Source organism: Corythoichthys intestinalis, chromosome 5 (genome assembly GCF_030265065.1).
Source record: "Corythoichthys intestinalis isolate RoL2023-P3 chromosome 5, ASM3026506v1, whole genome shotgun sequence".
Lineage (NCBI taxonomy): Eukaryota > Metazoa > Chordata > Actinopteri > Syngnathiformes > Syngnathidae > Corythoichthys > Corythoichthys intestinalis.
Window position 1 is genome coordinate 5,766,939 of NC_080399.1, and position 22,677 is coordinate 5,789,615.

Here is a 22,677-nt window from a genome sequence, read left to right on the forward strand (position 1 = left end):
ACATACGAGGATAGCGGAGAATTTTATTCAACTTTTCTCACAGTGTTTGAAAAATACAGGGAAAACAGTCTGGCTGTGTCAGGCAACAAAATTTGCATACAGTTTATGCCAGAAATGTACAGTTCCACCAATCTACCAAAATGTGTTTTGCCATGTGGCATTTTTTTTGCCAAGTGGCAAAATGTATTTTGCCAAGTGGCATTTTTTTGCCATGTGGCAAAATTGATTTTGCCATGTACCATTTTTTTTTTGCCATGCGGCATTTTTTTGCCATGTGGCAAAATGGATTTTGCCATGTGGCATTCTTTTTGCCATGTGGAAAAATGGATTTTGCTAAGTGGCAAAATGGATTTAGCAAAGTGGCATTTTTTTGCCATGTGGCAAAATTGATTTTGCCATGTACCATTTTTTTTTTGCCATGCGGCATTTTTTTGCCAAGTGGCAAAATGTATTTTGCCATGGGGCATTTTTTTTTTAGCCAAGTGGCATTTTTTTGCCATGTGGCAAAATGGATTTTGCCATGTACCATTTTTTTTTTTTTTGCCATGCGGCATTTTTTTGGGCCATGTGGCAAAATGGATTTTGCCATGTGGCATTTTTTTGGGCCATGTGGCAAAATGGATTTTGCTATGTGGCAAAATGGATTTAGCAAAGTGGCATTTTTTTTGCCATGTGGCAAAATTGATTTTGCCATGTACCTTTTTTTTTTTTTTGCCATGCGGCATTTTTTTGCCATGTGGCAAAATGGATTTTTCCATGTGGCAAGTTTTTGGGCAATGTGGCATTTTTTTGCCATGTGGCAAAATGGATTTTGCCATGTGGCATTCTTTTTGCCATGTGGCAAAATGGATTTTGCTATGTGGCAAAATGGATTTAGCAAAGTGGCATTTTTTTTCCATGTGGCAAAATTGATTTTGCCATGTACCATTTTTTTTTTTTGCCATGCGGCATTTTTTTTGCCAAGTGGCAAAATGTATTTTGCCATGGGGCTTTTTTTTTTTTTTTTTTATGCCAAGTGGCATTTTTTTGCCATGTGGCAAAACTGATTTTGCCACGTACCATTTTTTTTTTGCCATGCGGCATTTTTTTTGCCATGTGGCAAAATGGATTTTACCATGTGGCATTTTTTTGGGCCAAGTGTCATTTTTTTGCCATGTGGCAAAATGAATTTTGCCATGTGGCAATCTTTTTGCCATGTGGCAAAATGAGGTTTGCTATGTGGCAAAATGGATTTTGCCATGTGGCATTTTTTTGTCAAGTGGCAAAACGGATTTTGCCATGTGGTATTTTTTTGGGCCATGTGGCATTTTTTTGCCATGTGGCAAAATGGATTTTGCTATGTGGCAAAAAGGATTTTCTTTTTGCCATGTGGCAAAATTGATTTTGCCATGTACCATTTTTTTTTGGGCCATGTGGCAAAATGGATTTTGCCATGTGACATTGTTTTTGCCACATTGCAAAAAGAATAAAGAAAGCCAACATGGCAAAAAGAATGCCACATGGCAAAATCCATTTTGCCACATGGCAAAAAAATTCCACACGGCAAAAAGAATGCAAAATGGCAAAATCCATTTTGCCACATGGCAAAATCAATTTAGCCAAATACCACTTTTTGTTTTTGGCCCTGCTGCAATTCAATGTCAATTTCTGTTGATTTTTTTGTTCACTTCCTGTAAATTTTGGGGCATTTACAGTTCACTTCCTGTTGATTTGAGCTTACATTCCAGCTGACTTCCGATTGATTTTGGGCCACTTCCTGGCTGTAAATGCTCATCTTTCAGTGCCATTGACGGCGCTAGGCTTCCAATCCATTTTGACAGGGAGGGGCGAATAAACGAATGTTAATGGCAGCCAAGGAAGTGACCCCAAACATGAGCAGAAAGTGACCCATGGGAGATACGGCAAAGCATCCGCATGCAGTTCCTCCAGAAATTGAATTTTCTTGTCATAAATTAAAATGACATCCTGGTATTTATACTGTCCATTAATAAAGTGTGAAACGCGTTTTCAATTATTAACGTCGCTTTTACTTATTCAATGAGATTTATTTAATGGACTTTTATTTATTGATGCCGGAACGTATTGAAAAGTGCAATTAGAAACATGTTCTCCTCTATATTTTTCCAGCTTTTTTTTTTTCTTTCTCAGCCAAGCAGCAACCTCCATAGAGTTTTTATTTCGATCTTGTAAGTGTGTGAGCGAAATAGATGAGTATTTATTGTGTTGATTGTGATGTGGCTCATTGATGTGCAAACCACTTTGCATTTGCATGCACGCCTCCTGAGACAGAAGTTAATGAAGCTTTGGTTTGCCAAGACTGGCTATTTTATTGTTTTTAAATTGAAATATACGTTCGTGTGCGGGTTTGCACATTATGCATTTTTCTCATTAAGTGCAGAATTTTAAATGCAGGGAGATAAACTACCACTATAGGCGTCCCTCAGTGCATAATGAGAAAAGTTCAAATTGCTTGAGACTACAACTGATTTGTGGAATGTACTGGTTTCGCATAAAGTCAAGGTAATACAGTACTATTAGACAAGGGACATTTCTAGAAAAATCTCATTGGTATGCTTTTCTCTCTTCCTGTAGATTTTCGGTCAGTTCAAACTGATTTGCGGGAACAGGTAGTCTCCGGGTTACGAACGAGTTCCGTTCCAATGAATAAATTCCTATGAATATGTTGGTGCTATCGTCAGCTAGATGTATTTCCGGTGTGGGGGGCCTGTTGACCAGGGAAAGAAGGGGAGGGGGTGGGGGAGTCTATAAGATAAGTGATTGGGAGAGGTGGAGTGTACACAAATCAGCTCTGCAGTCTGAAACCAGTAATCGTGTGAATCCCTTGTGAGTGTAAGCCCGTTGGCAACCGACCCTATACTGTCCCATCGCCAATCCTGGCACCAGGGCCCCCCACCTGAGCACGCCCAATCACATCTAGCCGCGCGTGAGCCCCACCAAACTCGCAACGGCCACGCAGACAAGCGGAGACTAACAAAAAAATCAATCACATTAATGAGCAATTATCGAAAATAGATCGAAAATGACGAACATTCCCGAAAGTGTTCCGGAAACAGCCGAATGGGGCGGCGACGTCACGACAAGTGATTGACAGTCGAGGCGGAGCCAGGTGCCATTGTTTTTTAACGACGAGAGAGTAGCGTTGGGGTTTGTTTGATGAAAACATCTCAAAAATGGTTCAAAACTGCTGTGCTATGTGGTGTACAAATAGTTATTTATCGGAATACAGTATCCATAAGTTCCCGAACGCGAAAAAAAAAAGCTGGACTACGCAGACGATGGGTAAAGTTCGTCCGTGCAAAGAGGGCTAATTTTCTAGACACAGCCTCCGGCACGCTTTTCTGGGGTGCGCATTTTCCACCTGAAAGCTTCTCGAACTATGGACAAGTGAAATCGGATTTTGCTAAAAGATTGCTGCTCAAAGGAGATGCGGTGCCGACCATACACGCGCAGCGACCCAAATGTCCCGAGATATCAAGAAAAAGGATGATGACTAGCAAAGGAGGCTAAGGCTAAGGAAAGGAGGGGAGCAGCCAAGCTCGAAATGGCCAGAGTGAGTACTCTTTTATAATTAAAAAAATGTCACGTATTTGATACAGGACTGGACACATGTATACATTATCGTTCGTAAAATATATAGAACAAATCCTCTGATCCCATTCATATTTGTGTCTGTTGGCAGAGCGAAAAGCTATGATAGCGCAATAAATGATAATTATTCTATGCATTCCTTTATTTTGCAGTCAGGGTGTATCAGCTTAAAAAAGAAATGCAAAACAAATCATTGGTGTTTCCCACACGATCTGCTGCCGATGTTTCATCAGTGTCATTGCTCCCCCGAATGACCGTTTCATTACGCTGCATTGGCGTTGGTTTGGGCTCAAATTGGTAACCTATAACACCGATTAAAGCTTCGTAACTCTCCTCGTCACCATTAGATGAACATTCGTTACGTCCTTCTACGTCGGATTCGTCGCTGAAACTAGAAACGAAATTGTCTGCCATCATCGCCGCCATTCAGTATTAAAGCACTGAGCCTTTTTCTTGTTGAAGAAACACCCCTCACTGTCAATTCTGAATTCTCTTTTATTGACAACGAGGGGTGTTTCTTCATGAGGGAACCTGGAATATGTGCAGGACGAACACAATGCATCAGCATAAACAGCTCTAAACACCCCTAATTCTCCCCTCACTAGAAGGAATTCTATTGATGCAGACAGGCGCTGCCCCCCTAGTGGCCGGTGGGACTCTCTTCACTTGTCGTGACGTCACGCACACAATCTGCCAGATCTCGGGCGCCGGTCGTTTTAGCTTGACAATCGAGCCAAATTTCTCTCATTTTCTTGTGTGTAATTACACGAAGTGGCATGATATGAATACAAAAGGCATGCATTTATGGATAAATGATGGAATATTAAAATTTTCCCAGGGCACTACATCCCCTTTAATACTTTTTCTCATATTTACTGTTTGACTGTTTACAATTACTCTAACACATCCAATATAAAATAAATAGCATTTACAGTGCCCTCCATAATTATTGGCACCCCTGGTTAAGATGTGTTTTTTAGCTTCTATTTTTTTTTTTTTAATTCAAATAATATGGGACCTTAATGGGAAAAGGCACACGGTCCCAGGCTTCAACTGGGAAGCCTGGCTTTGGTCAGATAAGACCAAGATTGAGCTTTTTGGCAACAAACACTCTAAGTGGGTCTGGCGTGCCACGAAAGATGCGCATGCTGAAAAGCACCTCATACCCACTGTGAAGTACGGAGGTGGGTCAGTGATGCTGTGGGGCTGTTTCGCTTCCAAAGGCCCTGGGAACCTTGTTAGGGTGCATGGCATCATGAATGCTTTGAAATACCAGGACATTTTCAATCAAAATCTGTCGCCCTCTGCCCGAAAGCTGAAGATGGGTCGTCACTGGGTCTTTCAGCAAGACAATGACCCTAAACATATGGCCAAATCTACACAGAAATGGTTCACCAGACACAAAATCAAGCTCCTCCCATGGCCAGCACAGTCCCCAGACCTTGTTTTGTTGGCAAAAGGGGGTTGTACAAAGTATTAACACCAGGGGTGCCAATAATTGTGACACACATTATTTGATGTCAAATAATTATTTCTTTATGTGGGATTTTTTCCCCACTGAATAAATGCACTTGTATTGAAGGTTGGATTTTTCTGTTTTTTTCCAATAAGGTCCCATATTATTCGGAAAAAAAAAAAAAAAATATATATATATATATATATATATATATATATATATATATATATATATATATATTAGAAGCTAAAAAACACATCTTAACCAGGGGTGCCAATAATTATGGAGGGCACTGTATATCATAGTTTAAGAAAATCAAGCAGAATATATTTGATATTATGGACTTGAAATGATTAATATTTGCAGCGCCAAGACAATGGGCAGATAAGGGCAGAACAGATACAGGACGCCTTCTGACCAAAGAAGCCCAACACGTGCATCATGCAGCTGACTGAGAAAGATTGAGGCTGACAATCAGGTGATAGGCAAGATATCTACAAGCCCACGTCTGCACCACCAAATCCCGTAACCAGCTCTTCTGGACAGTCCAGAACAAATGGCGGGACATCTTGTCTTGCCACAAGGAACATCTGATACAGAGGAACCCGCGACCTAGAAGTGAACACTCAGCACCCACATTTCGCTAAGGTTGGCAAAATCCTTAACTCTCGTTGCCCTGACAACAGTAACGCCCGAATTCTCCTGTCCAACAGACAAAAATCCTAAACAACGCCCAAGAACACCCTTCATCCGGACCACAGTCCACCTCTCCAGAGCCTTTAAAAGACTGATTGTTTAACTAGTCGTCATTTGTCTCGGGAATCTTCGAATAAGGTGAGCCTGGATCCAGTTTGCCTCCTTGCCTGGGTCTCTCTGTGCTTTTTGATTGCTGCCGACTTGGAATAAATTGTTAATTTGTGTTTCAAAGCCTTTTTCCAGCTTTTAAAATGGAGTCAGTACAAAGAGTTAAAACTAAGGCGAAGGTGTGTTTGGCCTTTTGGCCGGGTTGTTGGTATTCCGCCCGAACAGGTCATTGGAATTCTGGCAGTTCGGCTGGCATGATTCCGGCAATCTGGCTAAAAGGTCATATTCCTTCATGCTTTACCGATGATAGTCATCCAATCATGTGATTTATCATTTTACTCTGAGTTTTAAATCCGACTTTAAATGGTTTGCAAGTCTATCACCGCCGATGGCAGCTGATGAGTTAAACTCATTCAGCTGCACAGATGTGATCATTTCGATGTGTCCATCATCTTCTGTATTTCCAGCCTTATGGCAGACCTGATTGAGGCTGATTTTATAACCCCGCCTCCCACTTTACCCAGAAAATCCAATTTCATCCAGCTGGCTCAGAAAAAAAGCTATTCCTGGAACATTTATGGTGTGGAGATCAAATTGGGCGAGTTCAAGCCTCGGCGACATACAGATGTCTTCTTTTACAGTCTACAGCGAGCCGAAAAATACGTTCTTTGACAAAGATGACCATTTGTGGCAAGAAATGCGAGGACGGCGACTGGTTTGCGTGAAGACTGATGCGTGTCTACAATCCGTTTTCATCACAGCGCACCTCGAGCGTCGCTCTAGAATCTCCGAACAAATTGAGTTTCATGCACACGCATAAGCACACACGGAAAAGATTGGTGATCCGTTCTGAAAACTTCCTGTATTTATAGCACATACTGTTTCCCTTGTCAGATTGTGTCCCCACATGACTATCGTCGATTAATCTCATGGAGTAAATGTATTTGTCAAATCAATGTGCCAGAATGTTCTCGGGCTAAATGCAGAAAAAACTGCCGTGAATTGAACCCTTTAACTCCTGGGCCTTTTTTGTCCGAATTTGCATGCATTTGATGTTGCCTATTTCATAGAAAAAAATGTTCACAATGGCCTGGTTGGCTCCCTTTTTTCAGGACACCATAACCTACAGTCCCTGACAAAAGTGTTGTCGCTTATCCATTTTGTAGAAACAATTGCTAATAACTAGGGCTGTCAAACGATTAAAATTTTTAATCGAGTTAATTACAGCTTAAAAATTAATTGTAATTAATCGCAATTCAAACCATCTATAAAATATGCCATATTTTTCTGTAAATTATTGTTGGAATGGAAAGATAAGACACAGGATGGATATATATATACATTCAACATACGGTACATAAGTACTGTATTTGTTTATTATTACAATAAGTCAACAAGATGGCATTAACATTATTAATATTCTGTTAAAGCGATCAATGAATAGAAAGACTTGTAGTTCATAAAAGATAAATGTCAGTACAAGTTATAGAAATTTTACATTAAAACCCCTCTTAATATTTTCGTTTTAATAAAATTAGTAAAATCTTCAATCAAAAAATAAACTAGTAGCCCACCATTTTTGATGTCAATAATTACACAATGCTCATGGGTGCTGAAGCCCATAATATCAGTCGCACCCAAGTGCCAGCAGAGGGCAACAAAACTCCAAAAAACACAACCAACAAGTGGACATTGCACTGTGCTGTCATTTTAATCTGTTTGAGCGAGGCATGTGTGTTAATTGCGTCAAATATTTTAATGTGATTAATTTAAAAAATCACTTACCGCCCGTTAACGCGATAATTTTGACAGCCCTACTAATAACCTGACCTTTAATTATTCAATTGGTTTCAGAAATGGCTCATATGAAAGCTAAGACCCTCCCAAATTATGTTGAATGTACAAAAATATATGGCGGAAAACACTCAGGCTACTTGAAGTTCCGCTCTGAGACCCCCAGTTTGGCCAAATTTCAAAATTGTCCTATATGCATGTGTGATGCATCATTGGAAAGATTAAAATCTCAATTTTCTGGAGGAAGAAAAATTTTGAACAGGAGGGCATTTAAAAAAAAAAAAAAATTAAACAGCACAACCCTAACTGGAGGCGAGAGCACGCGAGAAAAAAAATTAAAGACGCCACGATTTTAACGAGATATTATCGTGTACTTATCATGTTTCGATCCAAAAACTCCATGTTGCATGTATCGTCGAGTGTCAAGACACAGCTGTGAATGGCCACAGACATATTTTTGGGGGATTTTATGGGTGAAACATGATGATATAACAAGGGTCGCGATGCAGAAATCACAGACAACAAGGAGTGGTTGAGATTTTCCTTTTCAAATAGTTACCCTTTTAAACGTTATTTTTCAAATTTTTATTGTTTGAATCGATTATTTATCATCTAACATATCTGGGAAAATGCGACAGTAACAAAAAAAAAAAAAAAAAATACAATTAAGCGATAGTTATGAGGTAGATAATCCGTGGCTTTTTTACAGACGCCAAATTTAATTTAATTAATAAGTATTTAGTCAACCACTAATTGTGCAAGTTCTCCCACTTGAAAATATTAGAGAGGCCTGTAATTGCCAACATGGGTAAACTTCAACCATGAGAGACAGAATTAAAAAAAAAAAAAAAAAAAAAACAGAAAATCACATTGTTTGATTTTTAAACAATTTATTTGAAAATCATGGTGGAAAATAAGTATTTGGTCAATACCAAAAGTTAATCTCAATACTTTATTATGTACCCTTTGTTGGCAATAACGGAGGCGAAACGTTTTCTGTAACTCTTCACAAGCTTTTCACACACTGTTGCTGGTATTTTGGCCCATTCTTCCATGCAGATCTCCTCTAGAGCAGAGATGTTTTGGGGCTGTTGTTGGGCAACACGGACTTTCAACTCCCTCCACAGATTTTCTATGGGGTTAAGATCTGTAGACTGGCTCGGCCACTCCAGGACCTTGAAATGCTTCTTACGAAGCCACTCCTTTGTTGCCCTGGCTGTGTGTTTGGGATCATTGTCATGCTGAAAGACCCAGCCATGTCTCATCTTCAATGCCCTTGCTGATGGAAGAAGATTTTCACTCAAAATCACTCGATACATGACGCCATTCATTTTTTCCTTTACACAGATCAGCCGTACTGGTCCCTTTGCAGAAAAACAGCCCCAGAGCATGATGTTTCGAACCCCCATGCTTCAAAGTGGGTATGGTGTTCTTTGGATGCAATTCAGTATTCTTTCTCCTCCAAACACGAGGACCTGTGTTTCTACCAAAAACGTCTATTTTGGTTTCATCTGACCTTAACACATTCTCCCAGTCCTCTTCTGGATCATCCAAATGCTTTCTAGCGAACCGCAGGCGGGCCTGGACGTGTACTTTCTTCAGCAGGGGGACATGTCTGGCAGTGAAGTGAGTCCCTGGTGGCGCATTGTGTTACTGATAGTAGCCTTTGTTACTGTGGTCCCAGCTCTCTGTAGGTCATTCACTAGGTCCCCCCGTGTGGTTCCGGGATTCTTGCTCACCGTTTTTGTTATCATTTTGACACCACGGGGTGAGATCTTGCCTGGAGCCCCAGATCGAGGGAGATTATCATGTGTCTTGTATGTCTTCCATTTTCTAATAATTGCTCCCACAGTTGATTTCTTTACACCAAGCGTTTCACCTAATGCAGATTCAGTCTTCCCAGCCTGGTGCAGGTCTACAATTTTGTCTCTGGTGTCCTGTGACAGATCTTTGGTCTTGGCCATAGTGGAGTTTGGAGTGTGACTGACTGAGTTTGTGGACAGGTGTCTTTTATACAGATAATGAGTTAAAATAGGTGCCATTAATAGAGGTAACGAGTGGAGCCTCGTTAGACCTCGTTAGAAGAAGTTAGACCTCTTTGACAGCCAGAAATCTTGCTTGTTTGTAGGTGACCAAATACTTATTTTCCACCATGATTTGCAAATAAATTCTTTAAAAATCAAACAATTTCATTTTCTGTTTTTTTTCCCACATTCTGTCTCTCATGGTTGAGGTTTACCCATGTTGACAATTACAGGCCTCTCTAATCTTTTCAAGTTGGAGAACGTGCACAATTGGTGGTTGACTGAATACTTATTTCCACTGTAAAAATTACTGGGACTTTGCCTTGGCTCGATCTCTAATTTAAAACCCGCCATTGACACCTTGTGGTGTATTTCAATCTCTACCTTACGTAAAGACACTGGAAGAACGGCAGGGAGCCCGACGTGACTTCCTGGTCGGCGACGTCAACAATGGCGAGCTATCAGATATTTTTTGATTGAAAATTTTACACATTTTATTAAAACAAAAACATTAAGAGGGGTTTTAATATAAATTTACTATAACTTGTACTCAAAGTTATCTTTTAAGAACTACAAGTCTTTCTATCCATGGATCCCTTTAACAGAAAGAATGTTAATAATGTCAATGCCATCTTGTGGATTTATTGTTATCATAAACAAATACAGTACTTATGTACAGTATGTTGAATGTTTATGTCCGTCTTGTGTCTAATATAGCATATTTTAGAGATGGTTTGAATTGCGATTAATTACGATTAATTCGTTTTTAAGCTGTGATTAACTCGATTAAAAATATGAATCGTTTGACAGCCCTAGAATTAATGTTTACCCAGGCATATAGAGGTGCATCGTATCGGGAGTTTAGATGTCTCGTCCCATCCCTAAGTAACTGCGTTAGCTGTCCAATCCATTTTGAGTAAGCGCGAATAAAGGTTCTCAATGGCAGCCAATGAATACAAGAAACTGACCTGAAAATGCAAAACAATTTCTCCAGAAAAGTAATCTAGTTTTATTTCTGTTATTATTAGGGCTGTCAAAATTATCGCGTTAACGGGCGTTAATTAATTTTTTGAATTAATCACATTAAAATATTTGACGCAATTAACGCACATGCCCCGCTCAAACAGACTAAAATGACAGTACAGTGTAATGTACGCTTGTTACTTGTTTTTTGGTGCTTGACTCCCACTGCTGGCGCTTGGGTCCAACTGATTTTATGTGTTAGTACGATGAGTGAGCATGGTGTAATTATTGACATCAACAATGGCGAGCTACTAGTTTATGTTTTGATTGAAAATTTTACAAATTTGATTAAAACAAATACATTAAGAGGAGTTTTAATATAAAATTTCTATAACTTGTACTAACAATTATCTTTTAAGAACTACAAGTCTTTCTATCCATGGATCGCTTTAAGAGATTGTTAATAATGTTAATGCCATCTTGTTGATTTATAGTTATAATAAACAAATACAGTACTTATGTAAAGTATATTTAATGTATATATCCGTCTTGTGTCTTATCTTTCCATTCCAACAATAATTTACAGAAAAATATGGCATGTTTTATAGATGGTTTGAATTGCGATTAATTACGATTAATTAATTTTTAAGTTGTAATTAACTCGCTTAAAAATGTTTATCGTTTAACAGCCCTAGTTTTTATTTCTATTTCTTAATTGTCTCTCGCCCATGTAATGTAAAGCACTTGTGTGTAATTGTTCACTACAAAAATTTTCCTTGGCTTGCTTGCCCTAATATTTGCAAAACCTTCCGAAACAGACTTTTGTCCCCATTGAACCATCAGTTCACCCTTCAGTGCTTGATAGATTCCAGCAGCTCTGTTATTCATTACTCCGGAGCAATGCAAGCCATCTTTGAGTGTGAGGTATAATGGCACCGAGCCCAGAATATAACCAAGGATTTGTCACAGGAGCATCCAAAAACATAAAAAAAGACAAAGTCACCACAGGTTCAAGACCAAGCGAACAAACAAGCCCTGAACTTTCAGAGAAGGGCAACATAGGGGACCTGCTTCCATATTTCTTAACCGTAAATGTCCAACAGAAAAACGGAGGTCTTTAACCTTGCGGCCAGACGGGTCCACAGCACGACTTGAACTCATTTTACTGTCCCCTTCCTTCGTGTGAATGCTGACACATCACATCTCGTAGAATTTTAATTAATGAGCGCCACACAGTCTAGGAGGTCGCACCCGCTGGGACAGATGACTTTCCATGCAAAACCACGTTGTAGTAAAAAGCTCTCAACAAGTTTACCGACATTCCTGATTTCGGATTTTCGAATGATTAGGGGCATAAGCGGAGTTTGGGGGGGGGGGTCAAGCCCCCACTGGTGGCTGAAAACTGCCCTCACATGTAATTGACTTTCCTATATATGTATAAAAGTTGTAAAGCATTAAAGCAAACAACAAAAATGAATGAAATGAACAAAAAAAGATTTTTATAATAGGTCAAAATTATTTTTCAAACAGATCATGTGACTTAGACGGTCATTTGCTTTGCATATAATCCCCCCCCCCCAAAAAAAAAAAAATAGGGGAGGGCAATTTTATTTTTCAAATGATTTTTTTCCTTTGTTTGAAAATATTTTTGGGGGATTGAATGATTTAGACACAAATGTCCTACCCATAATATGGCCCAAAAAGGCTAGCTAAAATCAAAGAAACATTTTTTGATTAAAAATTAGGTGTTCAAATGCAAATATGAGTCTCAAATATTTTTTCGCATTCAAAAACGTTTTTCTACGATTTAAATTTTCTTTTTTTTTTTTTTTTTTTTTTTTGATTGGAGTGATTTTTCGTTTGAAAAAAAATATATTTTTTTTTGAAGCAACTTATTTTTTGATTGAATAATAAAGACAAAAATGTCCTAGCCAAAATGTGGTCCAAACACAAAACAACATTACTTCAATCATAGTTGCTTCAATCAAAAAAAAAAAAAAAAAAGGTCTTTGAACAAAACAAAATTTCAAATAAAAATAGCTTTCAAATGCATTTTTTTGAGTTTCAAATTTATTTTTGCATTCAAACACTTTTTTTTTTTTTTTTTTTTTGATCGGATAATGAAGACACAAATCTACTTCCATGTGGCTCCACCCAGGGGATACAATTTTTGACTGGGGTAACTACATTGGCACGACACCGGCGGGCGTACCATATTCATTGGATGATGATCTTGGCGAAAAGTATAGCTGTACTAAGCAGCCCGATTTAGAATTCCCGTCAAGATTGATGGAAAACCAAAAACTTTCATTTTCAACTTATTATTATACATATTCTTGTAAGTTAATTTCATTGCTGACACTGCATTTTGGGGTCATCAACATGTTGTGCCCCCCTTGGCCTAAAAGTCAAACTCCGCCTTTGATTAGGGGTAATGAAAATAGAGTTAAAATCGCCATCTAGTGGTCAACATATGGCTCAATAAAATAAGAGGCAGGAAATAAAATGGAGAATAAGTAACTTTTAGGCTTACATTTGCATTCATCCAGTGACGGAACTTTGGGGGGTTCTGGGGGTGCAACCACACCAGGTTCCGGGCCTTTAGGGGGCCCTGTTTGCAGGCATAAAGTGAAAAAAGGGAGGGTCAAACAAAAAGCTATGCTGATGCGCGGAACTGTAATTAAGAGTTAAACTATCTCTGCCAGACCCCCCCGATTGGCCGGATGTCTGGTGGGGCCCACAAAAAAACTTCCACTTGCCCCCACCCCTGACACGCACAATCGCACACACACTGGACAATACTCTTCAGGAGCCTGCGAAACAACAACAAAAAAAGGAGCCAACACGTTGCTAACAAAATCTAGAATACAAGTAGTCCCCTGGTTACGAACGAGTTCCGTTTCTACGCTGGCAACATAATCGGAATTTAAAATAACTATCTAAAAAGTCCGAAAGTATTGTGCAGGGGTACCTCTACATACGAAACTAATTTGTTCCAGGACCTCGTTTCTAAGTCGAAATGGTAGTATGTCGAGCAAGATTCTCTCATAAGAATACAATATACAGTGCATCACAAAAATGAGAGCACCCCTCATTTCTGCAGATATTTCGGTATACTAGTCAGAGGTTGCGCTAGACTTTTTCGTTGTCCGTCATTTTGACTGACAGGGTCATAAAAATCCGGTCATAATCTATTCACTTAAATTTTTTAAATGAAAATAATGACATATTAAATAGTATTTAGTTTTCATTCATTTTTAATTAATATTCTGTCCGAACAAGCTTAACAGAAAATCCACACTGTGCAATCACACATCAAGCAGATGAATATGTAACTTTTTCTCCACAGTGACAAAAACAGCTGACTGTGGCGCCAGTAAGAAGGCTACACATGGAACAATGAAATTAACAGTTCACCTGCTGTGGCCTGAACGCAGTCTCACACCTTCCGCCTGGTGCGCTTGGACTTGAATTGCGTGCCCGCTTGTGCATAATCAAATGTCTCAAGAAGAAACTTTTTTGAAGAAACTTCGGACACTCAGTTGCCTTGACATTTTTCCGAGTAAGGCCAACGACGTCATGAATCAAGAGAGACAATAGCTAATTAATATGCTCACTCGCCACCCTGTGGTCTGGGGTGTGAATTGCAACCTGTCAAAATGACAGATTCACTTCAGTTTTTTCCGTCACCGTTTTAAAAAACCCGTCAAAATATTCAGTTAACGCAACCCCTGATACTAGTCCTTCTCAAAAATTTAGCATATTCTGATTAAGTTCATTATTTTCTGTAATGTACTGATAAACATTAGACTTTCATATATTTTAGATTCATTACACACAAATGAAGTAGTTCAAGCCTTCTATTGTTTTAATATTGATGATTTTGGCAAAAAAATCCAAACAAAAAAAACCAAAAATACCCATCTCAAAAAATTAGCATATTTCATCCGACCAATACAAAAAAGTGTATTTTAATACAAAAAATGTCAAACTTCAATTACTTATATCAGCTATGCACTCAATATTTGGTCGGGAATCCTTTTGCAGAAATGCAGCGTGGCATGGAGGCAATCGGCCTGTGGCACTGCTGAGGTGTTAGGAGGCCCAGGATGCTTCGATAGCGGCCTTAAGCTCATCCACAGTGTCGGGTCTGGCATCTCTCAACTTCCTCTTCACAATATGCAACAGGTTCTCTATGGGGTTTAGGTCAGGAGAGTTGGCAGGCCAATTGATCACAGTAATGCCATGGTCAGTAAACCATTTACCAGTGGTCTTGGCACTGAGAGCAGGTGCCAGGTCGTGTTGAAAAATGAAATCTTCATCTCCATAAAGCTTTTCAGCAGATGGAGAAGTGCTCCAAAATCTCCTGATAGCTACCCAGTCTTCATGTGAAATGATCCGGGCTAGTTATGAGTGATTTTCCACTTCCAAGACTTTGAAACATCACTCGGTTCGGGTCAGCATGTCGGCTAGCTGTCACGCCTCTTGGTTTGTTTACATTCTCCGAAGCCGGGGAAGGGAAATGACATAAGCCCGACTTAGGTGGCATAAAATATCGTTCGTGAGGTGCGACAGTATAGGTGAAGTCAACAGTTTTGACCATTATGGAGTAAATTTGCCATGTCGTCCTGAATAAATGCTTTTTTATTGTCTCACATTCCATTTAGCACAAGACTTATTTGTCATGACCATACCATTTATTTAGCAAATGGGGAAAAATACTTCGACAAAAATAATATCCTGTAAAAATATTGGAGTACAGAGAGTGAAACAATGACATTTTGCAGCTCTCTTCGTCAAATTTTCCTCATTCTGAATAATTCCCCCTCAATGGTATGAATTCTAAATCAGATGAAACCATGACCCTGCCGACGTCATCCTCCTGTTGGGGACGCTAGAGCCCTATAATGGTAGGCGTGGCTAAACGGCAAATTAAAAGACTAATTTCTCGTCATCTTCGCTTTGCCAAATTGTTGTATATAGTCGAATGGTCTCAAAATATGATTCTAATTCACATAATGACTAGGGCTGCAGCTATCAAATATTTTACTAATCGAGTAATCGACTGAAAATTCTATCGATTAATCGAGTAATCGGATAAAACTTTTTTTGGGGGGGGGGGGTAAAGAGCACTTATAAATAAACATGAGAAAAAAAGACATTTAATCCAATATTGAACCATTTTCAGTTAATCAGTGTCTTTATTTTCAGCCAACAATTGCATCTAAGATGTGACTAGGAAAAAAAAAAATTCACTGCTTTCACTAAAAAAACTTCTAGATCTTATTAAAAAAAACATATTTCTTACCTAAAAATGTAATTACGCTTGATAACACACATCGCTTGAAAGCTAGGAGTTTTTCCCACGTGTTTCAATTTAATTTCCATTTGTGTCAAGCTATTTTTAAGTTCTAGTTAAGTTATAAGTTAGTCTAAACTGTAAGTACTGATAGGATTTTGAGTTTTTGCAGAGTTCAAAATAAATGTATAATACCTGCTGTATTGGAGCACATTAGGGACCAGTGCTACTTGGTGTTTTATTCAGCAATGACTACTGAGCTAAAACTGACAGTTAGCTTTATTATTTTTTAATTTTACACCCTCATCACTCTACAGCGCTGTGTTTTTACAGATTAAATAAAGCCTGTTTGTAAGACACGTTAGCCACGCATCGACAGTGGTCATAATCAATAGAAACCTAGCCCTCCGAAGGGCTAACGGTACGTGAGCGAGTGACAGTAACGTTATATTTATCAGCGATGAGAAGTCTACTGCTTAAAGATGGCGGCTGTTTACTAACGCTGCCCAGACGCAGCTGAGTCTGTCAATGCGCATCTAGTCCTAAATGCATGCGATATCTATGAGACGCATCGGACACTACCTGCTACTAGCATCATGCGGGCGTAGTTTTTAGCAACGTCGGTGTTGAGTTAATTATCGAGGGTTGATTGAATATTTGCTTGATTGATTGAATATTTACTTGTGCTCATGTATACCTAATACATACATAATACATATTGCCATATTTTTTATTTGATATAACCAGTAAATGATTATTGCTTGCTATATACTAGGCTGTAGTATAATGTTTAAGTGTTACAAAGTGTTAAAGAGGGTCGGGGTGACAACTGCCTTGCTTCATGGCCGCAACATTGCGTAACTAGACCTTCTGGGACATCTTCAGCATCTTACGTCTAGACTTTCGTCTAGACTTTCGAGGACATCTTCTATGGCCGCAGCGTTGCATAACTGAAGTGTCTGGGTCATTCTGACCACTTTACCTAAGTGCCTTTGCTTACACACGTGTATTTAGTTAGTTCCACCTACATGCTCCCACATAGCCAACCAAAATCATATGGGTGTCTCCAGCTTGCTTTCCCCCTCCCTTTAGGGCGGCACCTTTCTGTGTTAGGTCAAGCCCCTAATAAAAGAAAGAGCAAGGAGTTTAGTTTGAGATCAATTTTGGTGACTATACAGCTTAATCTAGCATTTCACTGTCTAGTCCTTCCTTGCTCTCCTTTGCCAAGAAAACTGAGTGTCTTCTCTGCTTATTTTTGGGTAATTTTACAAATGTCTACCTAAGGGTCTATTTTTTAACTTGACAGTCGGCGTATTTTGTCGCGGCTGTCGGCTGCGGTAAGTTTTTTTAAAATATTTTTGTTGCTTCTTCCTCTACGCACGTGACGTCAGCGCGTTGTCCCACATTAAAAGTAGTCCGGGCAAAACGTGATGCTTAGAGCTGGCAAAATTAAACGATTCCTCAAGGTGAATAAAACTACTCGAATCAGTTTTTAAACTCGAGTTGCTCGAGTATTCGTTTCAGCTGTAATAATAACGCTGTCGCGACCCTCGTGAGGAATAAGCGGCATGGAAAATGAATGAATGAATGAATAATAACGCTGTTTAACACTTTTTTTTATCATGTCATACGCACTTTAGTGTTTTAACTCAATGGACATTTTTTGTTTCCTGTGCGTTCAGCGAAACACCGTTGGCGGCTGGATGTTATGAAGTTTGTTTCCGGTCTCTAGGAAAATTAGACAGTGGTGCCAGTTTGCAGTTTTTAGTGCAATTTTCAGTGAGTCAGCTGTATCCATGGTGACTGCGGTGCGTGTGCGAGCTTTTTTGTTAACTCACAGCCATCGTAGATGTCGGTGGGGATGTGCACGGCTGTGTGGCCGTGGTCCGTGAGACGTCTGAACGACGAATCCTCCTTAAAGTCCGGCCGGAGTCGGTATTTGCGTCCCTCTGTCTCGTTCGCATCGAGCTATTGGAAGAAAAAAAAAACATGAACATCTATACAGCTGTAATGACCTTTCGTATTCTGATCACATGGTACTAGCCTGACATTATGTGAAGAAACATGCATTGAGATGTGGAGGGCGACGAATGAGGAGGGGAAGGAAAGCGAGGAGGGCGGGAGGAAAAGGAGTGCGTTCCTAATAAAGCAACAATACAGCCACCTCATCTATCTCATCTGTCAATTAGAGGAGAACCATGGCAGGAACCTCTTCACCTGCAAAATAGAAAGGCGGCGGGGGCGGGAGGAGGGATGAATTACAAACGACAAAAGAAAAAGATGAAAGCTTGAAGGAGACGAGGAGGCATGAAAGCAAAGTGGTACAAGACAAAAGTGGAAAGTGCAAAGATGAAGGAAGGAGATGGAGAATGAGGACGTGAAAGGGAGGTCAACATCTTGACTGGGACGTATTAGGGTGGCTTGGATGACAAAAAGCCTTGGAACACATTTCTTCTATCTGTTGCGCGTTTTCTTTATTCAACGGGTCTGCGTACTTCAAATGTTTTGTATTAATAACATGGGCCCTAATTTAATACACTGTCTAAATATGAATAGGTGATAGAGCCCCTTATACCTGGTTTTCACCATTTTGTAGACAAGCATACGTTCTGGAAAAAGGGAGTGAGGTTTGCTAACTCCTTCGCATCAATCATCAGGCTTCATCCGATTCCCTTTAACCCTGTATAGTGTCTACTTTTGGCACGTCACACCTGAGTAAGTTGCAACAGCCAAAGAATGCACAACAAAGAAGAAAAAAACATACAGGTAGTCCCCAGGTTATGAAAGAGTTCCGTTCCTATGCCGGCGATGAGCCGGAATTAACCCTTCCAAAAGTATTTTATTTTGTTTAATGACTGCCCTCTGGTGGCAGCGTTGGGTGTGGCTGAACTGATCTGATGCCTAATCTGAAGACGGTACACAAGAAAGCCCGCCCGTCTCATCAGACCATAGGACATGGTTCTAGAAATCCATGTGCTTTGTTGACATGTTTTCAGCAAACTGTTTGCGGTCTGAGCACTAACAGGCTGACCCCCCACCTCTTCAATCTCTGCAGCAATGCTGACAGCACTCCTGTAACGGGTCACATGACATTTTGGAGGGAAAATGACAACCTGTACTCAATTTGGACATTTAGGGATGTACGTTTTTTCATAGGCGTGTGCAAATTTTTGTTGCCAGGCGTTTGGATATTAATGGCTATATTTTGTGTTATTTTGAGGGGAAAATAAATGAACTCCATCATACACTCACCGGCCACTTTATTAGGTACACCATGCTAGTAACGGGTTGGACCCCCTTTTGCCTTCAGAACTGCCTCAATTCTTCGTGGCATAGATTCAACAAGGTACTGGAAGCATTCTTCAATCTCCTGCAGTTCAAACAGAGCATCAGTATGGGGAAGAATGGTGATTTGAGTGACTTTGAACGTGGCATGGTTGTTGGTGCCAGAAGAGCTGGTCTGAGGATTTCAGAAACTGTTGATTTACTGGGATTTTCACGCACAACCATCTCTAGGGTTTACGGAGAATGGTCCGAAAAAGAAAAAATATCCAGTGAGCGGCAGTTCTATGGGTGGAAATGCCTTGTTGATGCCAGAGGTCAGAGGAGAATGGCCAGACTGGTTCGAGCTGATAGAAAGGCAACAGTGACTCAAATAACCACCCGTTACAACCAAGGTAGGCAGAAGAGCATCTCTGAACACACAGTACGTCGAACTTTGAGGCAGATGGGCTACAGCAGCAGAAGACCACGCCGGGTGCCACTCTTTTCAGCTAACAATAGGAAACTGAGGCTACAATTTGCACAAGCTCATCGAAATTGGACAATAGAAGATTGGAAAAACGTTGGCTGGTCTGATGAGTCTTGATTTCTGCTGCGACATTCGAATGGTAGGCTCAGAATTTGGCGTCAACAACATGAAAGCATGGATCCATCCTGCCTTGTATCAATGGTTCAGGCTGGTGGTGGTGGTGTAATGGTGTGGGGAATATTTTCTTGACATTCTTTGGGCCCCTTGGTACCAATTGAGCATCGTTGGAACGCCACAGCCTACCTGAGTATTGTTGCTGACCATGTCCAGCCCTTTATGACCACAATGTACCCAACCTCTGATGGCAACTTTCAGCAGGATAATGCGCCATGTCATAAAGCTGGAATCATCTCAGACTGGTTTCTTGAACATGACAATGAGTTCGCTGTACTCAAATGGCCTCCACAGTCGCCAGATCTCAATCCAATAGAGCATCTTTGGGATGTGGTGGAACGGGAGATTCACATCATGGATGTGCAGCCAACAAATCTGCACTAACTGTGTGTTGTCATCATGTCAATGTGGACCAAACTCTCAGGAATGCTTCCAGCACCTTGTTGAATCTATGCCACGAAGAATTGAGGCAGTTCTGAAGGCAAAAGGGTGTCCAACCCAGACTACTTTTCATTGTGTCAAAGTGTCATTTTGTCAGTGTTGTCCAATGAAAAGATATACTTAAATTTGCGAGGCGTGTACTCACTTTTGTGAGACACTATAACTGTGGTTCTTTTCAGGCTTCAATTGTTTAAGTCAACATAACCCTTAACTAATGTGTGCGTGTTCGCTCCTGCGGCCAGGGGATATAATTTTTGACGGGGGTAACTACATTGGAAAGACACCGGTGGTGGTTTTGTTGTACAATTAGCGTCTTTAGTGGGTCAAATTGAAACTCGGCTCACTATTTTGTCTCTTTGGTCTATGACGTTTCATGGTCCACATTTTCAATGTTTGGTTCTTGCTCAGTAGTTGTTGTCGCTTTTGAAAGCTTGGGTTTGAAAAATTTACGTATATCCATCTTGCCTCTTTGGTCGGTTTTGGCTAAACAAAGCTAAGATGCAAGTCACATGATCTGTTCAAAAAATCATTTTCACCCATTATAAAAATATCTCTATTTTTCATTTTATTCATTTTTGTTGTTGATTTTTCCAGTGTTTTACAACTTTTAAGGACAGTATTTTACAGGAAAACTCTTAATTTTTAAATTAATATACAGTGGTACCTCTACATACAAAGTTCATTCCTTCCAAGACCTTGTCTGTAAGTCGAAATGGTTGTATGTCGAGCAGGATTTTCCCATAAGAATACCTTATAATTCCGTTAATTCGTTCCACAGCCCAAAAACCTACACTAAATCTGTTAAAAATGCCAGGTTGTTTGCATGGTACATGTTTTGGATCCCCCTGGTGGCGAGTTGCAATTTTCTGTTTTTATGCTCGGGCATATTTTGGCCACCTAAAGAAAGCTAAGACCTCTCATTGAAAGAAAATATAAAGGCAACGCGTTGATGAGAAAGTTTGGTCTGATTAATTCGGGACGGGCATCATTATGGTTCCATTCTTCTAGTCACACCAACTCAGTGCTTTTTTTTTTTTTTTTTTTTTTTTTTTTTTACAAAATCCTTTATAAATACTGCTGTTACTATTGCAAAAAGCAATTACAAGAGGAAAACAAATGAATGAAATGTTTATTGTCATCATCATCAGTATCATTGACAATTGCAAAATGTGATATGATTAGCCCGAAGAAAGAAAGAACCGAAGAAAGACAAGGGCAGACGGGAGAAGCATATGCTTATCAATACCCGTCCCCCTACAGCCAAGGACGCACAATCAAACAGGCAGAGTTGCATACATCACATTCCATGAGCTTTTTTTTTTTTTTTTCTTTTTGACATGAATTATCCTCCCAAAAGGTATTAATTGCCATGGCACTTAAGCAATATTGTCAATTAGTGTGAGTTCATTGATTAGGGTGATCGTCAAGTTACTAGGGAGTGATAGGCAAGGGAGTCATGGAGGCCCACATCCGCTGCAATCCGCTCAGGTGGGTTAGTCGTCATCCGCCCTGGCCCGGTTCCCGTGAGCGAGCCTTTCTTGATCCCGGATCTCCGTGATGATTTTTGTCACCATTTGAGTGGCGAAATCACTAAACGCTGCATGTTCCTTCGTCACCTGGGACAATTTATCACAGGCCTTGTTGACGGCGTCGCCGATGTTACGAGCAACCTCCATTGCCTCTTTGTGTTGCCGCATAACTCTCACTGAGAATCGGTGCATCCATAGGGCACCAATAAGCAGCGGGAGGGCGAGCGCCAGCAGTGAGCCAAAGATAAAGAGGTCTACCAGGTCCTCAATCTGGAGAGCAGGCAAGCATATGGGCCTCCACTTCCCCCAGGCATCCTCCGCATATCCAGACGTGAAGGTGTTGGCCGGACATGGCCGTTGGTTAGGTGTAGGTCGCATTGTTGAGAAAATTCTGTCCAGTGAACTTAGCGTCCAGTCAAGCAGCTCCATTGTATACGGTTGTTGAGATCACACAGCAGGCACTTACACGAGCAGATTAGTGATCTGAGTTTGCTACAGGGCATATTTTCAGGGCGGACAATGTTATGACTTCGTCACTGTCCCTGACATTCCATCATCTATTTGTTGTGGGAACATTTTGTTTTGGCTGTGTGTGTGGCAGTAGTGTTATGTGTTATTATAACTGGTGTTCAAGTAGCGACTCAAAATGCTTTCCATAGGCGAGCGCGAAAATGATTTTAAGGTTGTCCTGACTTTCCGATAAGAAAACAATCTGGTTCCTCTCAGGTCGTAATTGGATTCCCTCAGTTGGAATCGAACTTGCAGGTTAGACGGGAGACAGTTTGAGTGGGCCTTGTACATCATTTGAACAATTTTGAAGTTTATCAGGTCAT

At 40.2% G+C, this 22,677-nt stretch overlaps 1 protein-coding gene across 3 annotated transcripts in view; it reads right to left on the reverse strand.

Annotated features, from left to right (window-relative positions):
- Positions 1-22,677, reverse strand: part of LOC130916769 (voltage-dependent calcium channel subunit alpha-2/delta-1) — a 258,325-nt gene that overhangs the window by 127,873 nt on the left and 107,775 nt on the right. For all 3 annotated transcript variants that reach the window (XM_057837728.1, XM_057837729.1, XM_057837726.1), the window contains exon 6: positions 17,788-17,917. In XM_057837728.1, the coding sequence (XP_057693711.1) occupies positions 17,788-17,917 (130 nt within the window). The remainder of the gene's footprint in view (positions 1-17,787; positions 17,918-22,677) is intronic.